The sequence below is a fragment of the Ochlerotatus camptorhynchus genome, unplaced genomic scaffold, assembly GCF_037179485.1.
Source record: "Ochlerotatus camptorhynchus isolate MF236.1 unplaced genomic scaffold, CSIRO-AGI_Acam_v1.1 ptg000102l, whole genome shotgun sequence".
Taxonomy (NCBI): Eukaryota; Metazoa; Arthropoda; class Insecta; order Diptera; family Culicidae; genus Ochlerotatus; species Ochlerotatus camptorhynchus.
In genome coordinates this window covers 4,693,734-4,707,587 of record NW_027040592.1, presented here as the reverse complement: position 1 = coordinate 4,707,587, position 13,854 = coordinate 4,693,734, and the positions used below count along the sequence as shown (strand labels likewise).

The following is a 13,854-nucleotide window of genomic DNA, read 5'->3' as shown; positions in this document are numbered from 1 at the left end:
ACAGCTGGGACACAATATCGTTCTCTTCAAGCTTCGCTCCGGCCAGCTTCAGTTGTCGGATCAGCTCTTCGAAGGTTTTCAGGTGATCTTTCACAGACGAACCTTCCATCATTCGTAGCTTCGCAAGTTGCTTCCTGACGAATGTCTGCGACGAGACGGACTTCTTGGCGTAGGCGGATTCAAGGCTCATCCACATCTCCTTGGACGTCTCCTTATCCCGCACCAAATGCAGCAAATCGTCATGAACAAATGACGTCAGCAGGAACGCCGCCTTACCGTCATCTTCCTGGAACTTCGTGAGCTCGGCCGCTTCCATCGGAGGATCCTTCTTGATGATATCCAACAGCTTCACGGACTTCAGATACTTCTCCACTCGAAATTGCCAATTGTCAAAACCGGTGCCCGAGAACTGCGGGATCCCGTGGACCAAATCCTTGCGTGAGTCGCCCATAACCTCTTGATGGTTAGAAAGAACCGGAACAGCAAAGTTTAAAAGTAGAATGGATTTTATTTAACGACTAGCTTGAGTGGAGTCTTGAACAGGAATAAATAGTTTTTCACCGTTGTTTATTTAAGAAAACTTAGGTTGCTAGGGGTGACGTTCGGTCTCCAAGGAGGTGATCAGCACACTGCGTTACCGATTTACTCCAACAAGAACATTTTCTTCCTTGTTTGGAATGGTGATGGTCTCCGGCAATACAGCAAAGCACAGAAAAGATTGCTAGTTTGTGTTTTTTTTTTTTTTATTATAGTCACTTTAACACTCTTGGGTCATTCGTGACTTGTCCGGGGGTGAGATTTGAACTCGTGACTTTGGTGTGAGAGGTATGGATGTTAACCACTACGCCGGGGTCGCCCCCAACCCTCCTCTGCTAGTATTAATATTTAGTAACTCACTATGCCACCTTGTGTTTAACACTCCAAAAACACAGTTCGACACACTCCAAACACACTTCCACCAGAATTTTCTATTAATTCTGGCACCACTTCCATGACTGCTTACATTCGATCAAGCATTCGATTGTTATGTTTATAAACAGTAGTTTTGCATCTACAACCAATTCATTCAGAGAGATATGCTAGAGTTGGTACAGAACGTGGCAGAGAAGGCAGCCATTGGTGGACCTTCTCTCGAAAGCTTGTATGGGAGGTACGTGGATCGACCACATGAGTTTAGTTTCATGGAGGGGAAGATCCTGTGCATTCTAGATCTTGCCCGATATTGTGCGAACAAATGGAATTAAGTCCTTTTTTAAAAGCATGTAAAAAAGCGCGAGTCAGGATGCGAATCCATCTTGGTCCGCCGAGGAACAAGACGACGAATTTGATGGCCACAAGTAAAAACTTCGAATGAAGGGCTTTTCTATGTCAACCAATGCATGCGTTTGAGTATTGTGCTCGGTATTGTGTGACAATCACCTGGAACAGTTAAAAAATATTCTTCCAGTTACTACCAGCTTTATTAGGCTTCCATATTATATGTATATTTGTTAGAAAAGTCAACAACGCCTTGCGCTTGGTACGAATTGTTGTGTTTAGAGGCTTTGCAATAAGCCGAGGATGTAGTTTCTTAAATCTTCGTCTTGGTTAACCCACAAAACGCTACAAATGTTATGCTTCGTTGAAATGCCTGGAGGTGGTGGTGGAACGGAAGCCGATCCCCTTCACAATGAATCTGAAACAAGCATTTAAAGTACATTTCATGAGTCACGCTTGAATGCCATGCTTAAACGACATAAAGTTTACCTTATTACGTGACGATTGATTCCACATTTGTTGAAGATTTCATCGATGCTCATCAGCGAGATTTTGTTATCCTACTTCACCAACTCGTTGATGACGCTTCGGATCTGGTGGCTCGACACTTTTCTTTTTAGCTTCATCCTTTAGGTTCACACTATACTGGATCAGCTGCATGATGCCTTTCGTCTGCATGAGCACTGAAACTCATGTATTTGATTCTCGAACTCCACATTTTTCGCTCCACCAAGAATCTTGTGTTCGACCGTTCCCTGGACACAATAATATTGATATTAGGCACCCATTTCGTCTTTCTCGTGCAGTGAGAGGGCCAATGCCCGTTTCAATTACTAATCTGCACAACTGCACAACAACAAAGGAGTCGCAAGAGGATCTGCCATTATCAGCATTGACGAGTGCACGGATGTATTTGAGTTCACTCACTCGAGAAAAAGTGACACAACAGCGGGGCCCTGTTTACTAAAAATGAACACATATGTGTTCATTTTTAGTAAACAGGGCCCCGCTGTTGTGTCACTTTTTGTCGAGTGAGTGAACTCAAATCCATCCGTGCACTCGTCAATTTTGTTATGGTTGAGAATATGGTTGCCAGTAAATATACTTTTTCGGTTGAAGTTTTGACAGCTCGGTTAACATGATGAAACCACAAACGAAGTGACAGACGACTAACTGGCGAAGAAATCCATTAAAATAATGTGGTTCACTGTAATAGAACTTTCTTGGAAGCTTGTGCCATCATTCACCAGATGGATTAATTTTTTTGTTTTGATTTGAACAAAGTTGATTTTGTGTACAATGATTCTTTGACAGTGTGCAAAGAGTGTATCATTTTGTCATTTTTTTATGCATTTCAGTTTTGAGTAGAGTGAAAGAGATAGAAACAAAACATTCATGATAATGCTAGTACAATCCAGTAGTAGTGTTGCCATGTGGTACAATCCAGTAGTAGTGGTGTTGCCATGTGGTACACTGAAAAATTGAAATAGCAGGTTAGTCACCAAAGTTTTCGAGCCGCTCCGTCTGTCACTTCGTTTGTGATGAAACATCCAGAAACACGTTCCGACACCCAAAAACACACATGAAACACAATAAGCACAGCCACAAGGTGGCAGAGTGACTTACTCCCTGCCACATACATATTTAATTTAATTTATTTAAGTTTATTAAAATTTTCAATCATCACTGAAAGGCCACTGCATAATTGAACTTTCCATTGGAAGCATTTTACACAAATGGTACAGTTGATATCGGAATAATTACTTCCTGACGGGCTCGGTATGGGGACGTGCTTGAAGAAAAGTTTCTGCTTAGTGGTGATGGTTGGTGGGAGTAGTTTTCCTTTCCGGCAAGACTTCAGCAGCCTGAAGATCAAAACACTCAATTAGTCAATTAGTCAAATCGGAAGCAAGATCGAAAGTCTTCAAAAATTTCATCAACTTACCTCCAAATCCGGCAACTGGAGTATCCTTCCACTCGATAGTGTCCCTGCGGGCGAGCCTGCGGGTGCCTCCATATTATTATTCGTATCGTAAAGAAGGGAAACTAGCGTGCCGGCGGATGAAATATATGGAAAAATAGAATACACTGCTGACTCCTGCAAGTTCTCACACGAGTTCTCACAGCTGGTTTTGTTTTATTTTTTATTTCCCATGTCAAATTTAGCGGAAAACGGAGGGCCAGTACTGTCAAAAACTACGCAATGAAGAGGTATTTTGACAGTTTTACAACTTTTATTAAAAAAAAATCTCTTTTAAAATTACAAGTCGAAAGTGAAAGAAACATTTTTAAACCAAAAATATAAGTTTTATTTTGAAAACTTTCATAGTTGAAACTACGAATTTTGGGAAACTTTTAATTTGATTATGCATTATTTTTATAGCAACAATTTTTGTTCTTTGTGTGTATGCAATCATGATAGGTGCTGCTGGATTGGCTCTGGCGTTGACAGTTCGTTTGGCTCAAAACCAGCCAGTCCACACCTCTCTTATACTAGACCCTCTCATATTATGGATGATAACCATCAGAACACGTTGTTAAGCAAAATCTCGAGCAAAATAACCATATAAATTATATTAGGGTTTTCTCCGCCCATCTCTCCCTCTGAGGATTTCTAGTACTCAGCACACCTTGCAGATTTAAGATCTTAATTCACAAAGCCGGCTTTGGCTCATTGATAGACCCCTCCGTACTGCGAGAACTGTCATCATCAATCATCATTGAATGTTTACTTCGCTTCAGTTCTCGCGTAGTTTTTCTGCAACAATTTTTTTATAAATTTTTCGGAGAATTTCTTGGATAATTTGTATTATTTGTAGTGTTTTCTACATTCCTGAAAGTGAATAACATGTGTAGAATAGTTAAGGCATAAAGTGAATTAAATAAGCAAGTGATTAATTACTATTGTGTGCAGAGTATTGACGGTGATAAAATGTCTTCGGAGATCCTGTTCGTCATCGAGGGCACCGCAATCAACGGGGCCTACATGAACGACATGAGGAGCAACTACATAATTCCGACGCTGGAGTACTTTTCCCAGAGTACGGTCGGGGATGATAGGGGTGGCGATAGCTATGGGACGGACAAGAATGGCAACCAGTACGGGATTGTGGTGTACAAGACGGCTCAGAGTTTGCCCGGGGTTTGCTGTACCACTTTCGGACCGTACAACAGCGCTCACAAGATGCTGGGTGCGCTGGAGAAGTTGGAACTGAGTGGTGGTAAGAGTGAATCAAATGCCAACCTGGCGGAGGGTCTGGCCACGGCGTTGGTATGCTTTGATGATTTCGACGAACTGCGGGAGAATGGAATGAAGGTGCACAAGTACTGCATTCTGATTGCGGCTAGTTCGCCGTACTCGATGTACGTGACGGAGTGCTATGCTTACGAGAATAAGAACGTCGAGCAGCTGGTGGGGTTGTTCCTGGAGAAGAATATCAATTTATCGATCATTTCACCAAGGAAGATTCCGGTGCTATTTAAGTTGTTTGAGAAGTCGGGAGGGGATTTGAGTTCGTGCAGTACGAAGAACTACTGCAAAGATCCGCGGCATTTGGTGCTGCTGAAGGGGTTTAGTTTGAAGGAACGTCCGGTGAGTCCTCCGGCGAACCAGATCAGTCACAATCAGGCGGGAAGTATGCCGAGCCCGAATCCGAATCAGCAGCAACCGGTTGGCCAGCAGAACGTGATGGATAATGTGAATATGAATGCAATGGGGAACAATCCGGCTATGCGTGGTCCAATGGTAAATCAGCAGGTTGGAATGCAGCAGCAGCAGCAGTTACAGCAACAACAGCAACAGCAGCAGCAGCAACAACAGCAACAGCAGCAGCAGCCGTGTAGGATGAACTTCCCGCAGGGCCACATGAACAACCAAATGTTTCCCAATCAGATGGCAACCCAGCAACAACAGGGTGTTGGTGGGTTGACCTACCAGCAACAATTGCAACAACAACAACAACAGCAACAACAGCAGCAGCAGCAGCAACAGCAGATGCGATGGATGGCTCCACCTCAGGCTCAGGCTCAGGCTCGCAATTTCATGCAACCTGGCGCTGGAATGAACGGAAACCAGGGTCGACCACAGCAACAGCAACAACAACAACAACAACCAAATCAAATGATCGGAAACAATCCTCAGACAAATTCGGTGCTAATCTCACAGCTTACGACTCCACCGCATACGATGAGCGCCCAGCAGATGAACCAGGCCAACAATCCTCAAATGCGCATGCCGTTCGTCAACAATTGTCTCCAACCGCAGCAGCAACAACCTGGCCAGCCGATGCCTCAGCAAAGCATGCTACAGCAGCAAATGATGGCCCAACAGCAGCAGAATATGCAAAACATGCAAAACCAGATGGGAGTTCCCGGGAATCAAATGGGTGGACCAATGGGAGGTCAAATGATGGGAGCCAATCAGCAGCAACAGTTGCAACAACAACAACAACAACAACAACAACAACAGCAGCAGCAGCAGCAACAACAACAACAGCAAGGTGGAATGCCGAATCAACAACAGATGAGTATGACACAGCAACAACAACAACAACAACAACAACAACAACAACAGCAGCAGCAGCAGCAACAACAACAACAAATGGGTCAGCCAGGGCAGCAGCAAATGGGTCAGCAACAGCAGACCACCAATCAGCTGCCTCGGGAGCGTATCTGGTCCGGAATATTGGAATGGATCGAGAAGCCGAACAAGAACGACTCGACCAAAGTGACCCGACAGGTGCCCTGCTCGGTGACGGCCAACATTCGCGACGGGGAACCGGAAATGTATGACTGACTCAATTAGGGTGGCAACTTTCTTCTTGTACTAAATCATGTATTTAATTTACAGCAAAGCGGATAACTGGCCTCCTCGGTTGATCATGCAGTTGATGCCGAAAGCTCTGGTCGGAAGCGCCGGAGGGCAGTACATAAAGGAATCGAAAACCGTGGTCTTTATACCGCAACCGTGCGAAGCGCTAGATGCCCTTTCCAAAGTGATGGGCTCTGGATTCGTAAGATCACCCTCGCAATGAGATTTATTATAATTTCCCTCTGATTTAGCGAATTTCTTATTCCAGGCTGGTTGTGTCCACTTCACCACATCGCCCATCTGCGACATTAAGGTACTTATCCTTCTGTACACCGCCGAGAAGAAGGCATACCTGGGATTCATCCCGAACAATCAGCTTGCCTTCGTTGACCGGCTGAAGAAGGTGATCATGCAGAACAAGAACATGCAAGCCGCCAATCAACAAACCGGTCAAAGTTCCAGCATGGGCATGCAAGGACCTCAGGGTGGAATGACCGCTCAGCAACAGCAACAGCAAGTTCAACAACAGCAACAACAACAACAAGTTCAGCAACAGCAACAGCAGCAAGCTAATCAACAAATGATGGGAGGTCCAATGGGACCCGGTCCCGGTCAAATGGTACCCGTCCCCGGGCAGATGGTTCCGAGTGGAATGCAGCAGGGGCCCCGCATGGGCGGAATGGTCAATGTAAGTTCCCCTGTGTTTGACTACGTTCAATCTTCAATCCTCCATCGCTTCCTCTATTCACACAGATGCAACAGGATCAATTCAACTACGCCAACATGGGCAACCAGCAGATGCAGGACCCGAGTATGCAGATGACCCAGGAACAACAGTATAAAATGTTGCTTCAGCAACAACAACAGCAACAACAACAACAGCAGCAGCAGCAACAGCAACAGCAACAGCAACAACAACAACAACAACAGCAGCAGCAACAGCAACAGCAGAGAGGCATGGGAGGACCCATGGGAAATATGGGCGTAAGATTTAATTGCTTTCCAAGCCCACCATCAGATGAAATTTTCCAAATGTGTCCGTTTTTCTTCCAGATGAACGTCGCAATGCAGAACCAGCGGATGATGCGACCGGTGCTTTCGAACAATCCGGGATTGCGCCATCTGCTGCAACAGCAGCCGAATCCTCAGTTCCGACAGCAGATGGCCATGGGGAATCCCGGTGGCCTGGGGCAGATGGGTGGACAGCGACCAAACTTGCAACCGAACCCGAACCAGGCACCTTTCGATGATGCAAACTTTGATTTTATGTAATCTTCATGTACGACGATTGGTAAGTAGTTTCACTTCTCACAACCGCCGAATCATGGACGTTCCTATTCGCGGGGATTCGAAATTAGAGTGTGTGGATGCCTCTTAAATATATCCTATATGACTATACGACATTTATTCATGGAACAGTGCTTGTGTGTGATACGAGCAAAAAAGAACTCCCTGATTGTCAATATTGTTTAAAATGGATGGTATATTTGACTTATTATTATGTAATTTTATTTATGTTGTGACAATATTAACCCTTTCCTTCCCATATGGCAGCACAGGTGATCCACAACTCCGTGAAATCATAATTGTCGTCAAAATCAGGGAATTCCATTTACGACCTGGAAACTAAGGGAAAATCAGAAAAATTTCTTTAAATTAAGGTTTCAAGGTTTCGTACTTAGGAAAATTCCCTGGGCATTGGCATAACCTTGAGGATTGCTTAACTGCAACCAGGTGCCAAATTTAAATATATTTTTAGTTTAGAATTATGAATTGTTTTTCTAAATAATTGATTCTGATGGGTGCAAAAATTAAAAAAACATGGAATGCGAAATCACCCAGGCTTGAATTGGCTTGATCGAGTGGCGATTTTCTTTTCTTTAGATCAAGACGATGAAGTTTTGAAAAAACAACGATATTAACTATCTGCACGCTGGATCAACATACAGCCATGCTAGAGGGATAGAACATCATTTTATTTTCATAAAAACAGAACCATCCTGTTTTATTCAACCTCAAACACGGGTTCCACGTTTTATAATTATTTATTTAGGCGAACATTTAGAACGTTTACAGATAGCGAGCTGCGCTCTTTTTCTACTCTACCTCGAATCCCTGTGTCTGTGTGTTGGTGTCGGCAACGTCAGTGGGAATGATGATACGGGGGGTCGCCACATATTGCAACATCTTCCCTACAACGAAAATTAAAGCTCCAACTGATAATCCTTCAAACGTTCCGGCAAGCGTGTCTTCCTTCTTGGCCGCTCCACTTGGTTCGGCATTCCATTTGCTTGCAAGGCACGTGGTGATGAACTTGACAACGTATTTTGCGATTCTGTCATAGTAGGCGGTGTGGCTGCTGCGATACTTTGACTATTTTGACAAGTAGAATCATTAATCGTTTGTTGGTCTGCGTTCCGATTTTCTCCTGCCGTTGATTCCACGGGACTGGATGGCGATGAGCGATGTGGCTGCATGGTAAGTTCTTTACGCGGCTTTAAATGCACAAGACTTCGCCGATACTGATTACCATCTACGTCTACCAGGTACGAGCGTTCATTCAAACGGTTGGAAACAGTACCTGGAGTCCACAATTTTGACGATGCTGGATCCAGTTGAACATACACCGGAGAACCGATGTCCAGTACAGGCAAATTACGAACCTTCTTATCGTAATGAAGCTTTGTGCGTTTACGTTGTTCTTCAATTGATGATGGAACGTCCTCTACAATCTTTGGAAGCAGATGACTGATGCCAGCTGGTATGCCGCAACGAGTTGAACGAGAGAACAAACGTGCCACAGGACTTGAGCCGATCTTATTTGGAATATAGCGAGAGCATACCAGAACTCCGACTTACTCTCCTCTGCTTTCTTCAGCAATCGTTTTGCTATTTTAACTGCGGCTTCCGACTTGCCATTTGCTTGTTGATGATGAGGTGCCGAAGTTACTTGTTCGAAGCACCATTCCGTGGCAAACTGAATCATCTTCCGATTGACATTGTCCGACAGTAACAATTGTGGTATTCCGTGACGGGCAAAGTTTTCTTTGCAAACTGCGATCACGGTTTCAGGAGTCAAATCTTTTAACAGGTTTACTTCGAAGAAATCCGAGTAGTGGTCCACAGTAACCAGGAACTTCCGCTTCAACCCCTTGTACTCGGCAAAGAACACGTCCAACGAAACCATCTGGAAAGGATGTACTGGGATTTGATGGCTTTTCATTGGAGGATTTGACTGCGATGCTGCAAACTTGGCACATACCGAACATTGGGTGACAGTGTCCTTAATCTGGGAACTCATACCCGGCCAGAATAACTATCTACAAGTTTTCGTCTCAACGAGTGCGGGACAACTATACGATCATTACGAAACAGTAGGCCGTCTTGAGAAGTTAGTTCGTGACGGTAGTTGAAATAAATTTTTGCACAATCAGGTACACGATCGACCGATTTCGGCCAACCTTGTCGAATGTAGCCTGCAACGAGCTTCAACGATTGGTCCTCCTCTGTATGCTGTACTATTTCTGTAAGCTTCGCATCTGAAACATCAAGAAAGCTACTGTCCAGTCCGCATCGTGCTCTCTTGCCGTGCGGATCTATTTGCTTTTTGCTTAAGGAAGTGTTACTACTACCTAAAGCTACAACAAATTTAAACAGCACTTTTCAGTGCTCAACCTGTAAAAATTTTCTACCTTGTTCAACTCTTATTTCTCTTCGATCCTTGTTCGGACCCTACCCGAGGTAATCCTTCTTGGATATCGATTTGGAAAATTCCTCTTCGATCCTTCAGATTCTTATAGTAATCTGCTTGGAAGTCGATTTGGATAAAAAATTACTGCCGCCATGGCGCCTAAACGCAAAAGAAAGGGGCAAACTCTTGACCCCCCTTCTGAAGAAATTAATTTGAGTAATCAATTTGATTTGCTCACGGATGATGAGAATGATCCATCATCCAAGAAAAATTCTAGTAAACTTTCCCGGCTTAATGCCAAGAAGGAAAAGATTCCCCCTATTGTGATAACCACTACCGATTTCCATGCTCTTCGCATGGAACTTTTGAATTTCGTGAAAGTTAAGTTTTCACTACAAATTGGACGTCGGGGTGAATGCCGTGTATTGGCTGAAACCTTGGACGGATTTAAATGTCTTCTCAAGTATCTTACTGAGAAGAAGCACAAATTTTTTACTTACGACACCAAAACTGAACGTGTGTTCAAGGTTGTCATGAAAGGACTGCCCAGTGGTGAATCCCTGGATCAGATCAAAGATGAACTGGCAAAATTACTTGGAGTTGTGCCACTCCAAGTAATCAAAATGAAAATGAAATCCCGTCCTGGCGATTCGCGCAACGGGATTTCTAATGATTTTTATTTAGTTCACTTCAAGTCTAGTGAACTAAACAACCTTAAGGCCTTAGAAAAAGCTAGCCTTATGCTCCATGTCCGAGTGAAGTGGGAACACTTCAGGAAGACTGGAGGAAATTTCCAAAACCTCACCCAGTGCCGTAAGTGCCAGGGATGGGGTCACGGAACTAAAAATTGCTACATGCCAGCTAAATGCATGAATTGTGGTGATTCCTCTCACGCAAAGGACGACTGTCCTGTGAAGGAAGATCCTAAGAAATTTAAATGTTCAAATTGTGGTGAAAACCACAAATCCAATTTTTGGGAATGTAAGACTCGCAAAGCGATCCTACAATCTCGTTCTAACCGACAGGTAGGAAACGCTCCACGTTTCCGACCAGGTACAAATTCCTCTGCTGTTAACAACGGTCAGCGAGGAACAAATTCTACATTCGTACCCGTAGGTACAAATATCACCCCTGCTTCAAATGTTTCATCTGTACCTACTCCCCTCGCTGCTAACAATGTTCAGCGAGTTAATGGAGCTACCTATGCTGCTATTGCAGCGGGTAGAAATCAAAATACTAACCAACGTTCTAACGGAAATTTTGACAATTTTGACTTAGGAAGCATTACTGCCCCTAAAATGGAATTTTTACAGAATTCATTAATTGACATGATTTCTGATATGCTTAAATCTAACTCCATGTTCGATGCTATTCAAACTGGAGTAAAATTTGCTAATAATATTGTCATGACTTTAAAATTCAGTAATGGATTTTAAAGCATTAAACATTTTAAATTGGAATGCTCGATCTCATATTGCCGTTATAACTGAAACGTTCCTTAAACCTGACCATAAGGTTAAGAAGGACGCAAATTACTTGATTTATAGAAATGATCGTCTTGATGGACCCTGTGGTGGCGTTGCCATCATTATTCATAGACGAATCAAGCATAAAATTCTTTCTTCATTTGAAACTTTGGGAGTTTCTGTTGAAACAAAATTTGGACAACTTTCGTTTATAGCTGCCTATTTGCCATTCCAATGCGTAGGCCAGCAAAAGAATTTTCTCAAGGGTGACCTCCAGAAACTTACCCGTCATAGGTCTAAATTCTTCATTATTGGTGATTTTAATGCAAAACACCGCTCATGGAATAATGCTCAAAGCAATTCCAATGGTAATATTCTGTTTGATGATTGTTCTGCAGGTTATTACACTATTCAATATCCAAACAGCCCAACATGCTTTTCTTCTGCAAGAAATCCCTCAACTATTGATTTGGTCTTAACTGATTCATGTCATCTTTGTAGCCAATTGGTTACCCATGCTGACTTCGGTTCTGATCACCTTCCAGTAACTTTTGAAATATCCCAAGAAATAATTTCTAATCCCAACAGCTTTACTTTCAATTACCATAGGGCTGATTGGGAGCAATATCGAACATTTATGGAATATAACTTCGATCCAAACATTCCTTTGCAAACCAAAGATGAAATTAATTATGCTCTTGAATCTCTGACTACTTCTATAGTTGAAGCAAGAGCTGCCTCAGTACCAAAATGCGAGGTTAAATTCGATTCAATTATAATAGACGATGATCTTCAGCTCTTGATCCGTCTTAAAAATGTCCGTAGGAGACAATTTCAAAGAACACGCGATCCTGCCATGAAAGTTATCTGGCGGGATTTGCAAAAACAAATTAAAAAGCGATTCTCTGCCCTGAGGAACAAAACTTTTGAAAATAATGTTTCTAAATTAGACCCGAGTTAAAAACCCTTTTGGAAACTCACAAAAATTTTGAAAAAACCTCAAAAGCCAATTCCAGCGCTTAAAGAAGGTGGTAAAATTTTGATCACAAATTTGGAAAAAGCTCAGAAACTTGCTAAGCAATTCGAGAGTTCCCATAATTTCAGTTTGGGTCTTACTAGTCCTATTGAGAATCAGGTTGCTCGGGATTTTCGGAATATTTTCTCTCGGGAAAATATTTTTGATGATTCCTGGGGGACTGATTTGGACGAAGTAAGGTCTATAACTAAAAAATTTCAAAATATGAAAGCTCCAGGTGATGATGGAATTTTCTATATCCTCATCAAAAAACTCCCAGAGAGTACCTTGTCTTTCCTGGTAAAATTATTTAACAGATGTTTCCATTTGGCATACTTTCCTGATAAATGGAAAAATGCAAAAGTTGTTCCAATTTTGAAGCCGGATAAAAATCCAGCTGAAGCTTCTAGCTACCGTCCAATAAGTTTGCTTTCTTCAATAAGTAAACTTTTTGAAAAAATTATTTTGAATAGAATGATGCTTCACATCAATACGAACTCAATTTTTGCAGATGAGCAGTTTGGATTTCGCCATGGGCATTCAACTACTCATCAACTCTTGAGAGTTACCAATTTAATTCGTTCAAACAAATCTGAAGGCCACTCAACTGGAGTTGCTCTTCTAGACATAGAAAAAGCATTCGACAGTGTTTGGCATGAAGGTTTGATTGCTAAATTGAAAAAGTTTAATTTTCCACTTTACATTATGAAATTAGTTCAAAATTATTTAACTGACAGAACTCTGCAGGTAAATTATCAAAATTCCAAATCTAATCGACTACCTGTTAGAGCAGGAGTTCCTCAGGGTAGCATTCTTGGGCCTATATTGTATAACATTTTCACTTCGGACCTCCCTGATTTGCCTCAGGGTTGCCACAAATCTTTGTTCGCTGATGACACAGGCATTTCCGCTAAAGGAAGAAGTCTTCGTGTTATTTGCAGCAGACTTCAGAAAAGTTTAGATATTTTCTCTTCTTATTTACAAAAATGGAAGATTTCTCCCAACGCTTCCAAAACTCAACTTATAATATTTCCACATAAGCCCAGGGCTTCCTTTTTGAAACCTAGTAGTAGTCACATAGTCACTATGAACGGAGTTCCAATTTCCTGGTCAAACCAAGTGAAATATCTTGGATTAATACTTGACTATAAATTAACTTTTAAAGATCACATTGAGGGCATTCAAGCCAAATGTAACAAATATATAAAATGTTTGTATCCTCTTATAAACAGGAAATCCAAACTTTGCCTGACGAATAAACTTCTAATATTTAAACAAGTTTTTAGACCGGCCATGCTTTACGCTGTGCCAATATGGTCTAGTTGTTGCACTACCAGGAAAAAAGCACTTCAAAGGATTCAGAACAAAATTCTGAAGATGATTTTGAAGTTGCCTCCCTGGTACAGTACTACCGAAGTACATAGAATTTCGAATGTTGAGACTTTAGCACAAATGTCCAACAAAATAATTAATAATTTCCGGCAAAAATCGTTACAATCCTCAATTGCAACGATTAATTCCCTTTATACTTAGATAAGATTTAGTTTTAGTTATTTAGTTTTAAGCTATCAATTGTTATACTGACATGCAGGTTTAAAAAACCTGTTTAAAATAC

General features: G+C 42.2%; 1 protein-coding gene across 2 annotated transcripts; it reads left to right on the top strand.

The window, feature by feature from the left end:
- Window positions 1-4,008: 4,008 nt before the first annotated feature.
- On the top strand, window positions 4,009-9,469 carry MED25 (Mediator complex subunit 25). Of its 2 annotated transcripts, XR_010517511.1 has the most exons (6): window positions 4,009-6,042; window positions 6,107-6,269; window positions 6,336-6,755; window positions 6,821-7,051; window positions 7,121-7,397; window positions 9,460-9,469. XR_010517511.1 is itself a non-coding variant. In XM_065219296.1 (5 exons), the coding sequence occupies exons 1-5, from the start codon at window positions 4,190-4,192 to the stop codon at window positions 7,337-7,339; spliced, it is 2,886 nt and encodes a 961-aa protein (XP_065075368.1). In that variant the 5' UTR covers window positions 4,009-4,189; the 3' UTR covers window positions 7,340-7,429. The 2 variants fall into 2 exon arrangements, 1 of the variants encoding a protein (XP_065075368.1); XM_065219296.1 differs by lacking the exon at window positions 9,460-9,469 and having other exon boundaries at window positions 7,121-7,429.
- Window positions 9,470-13,854: the final 4,385 nt, after the last annotated feature.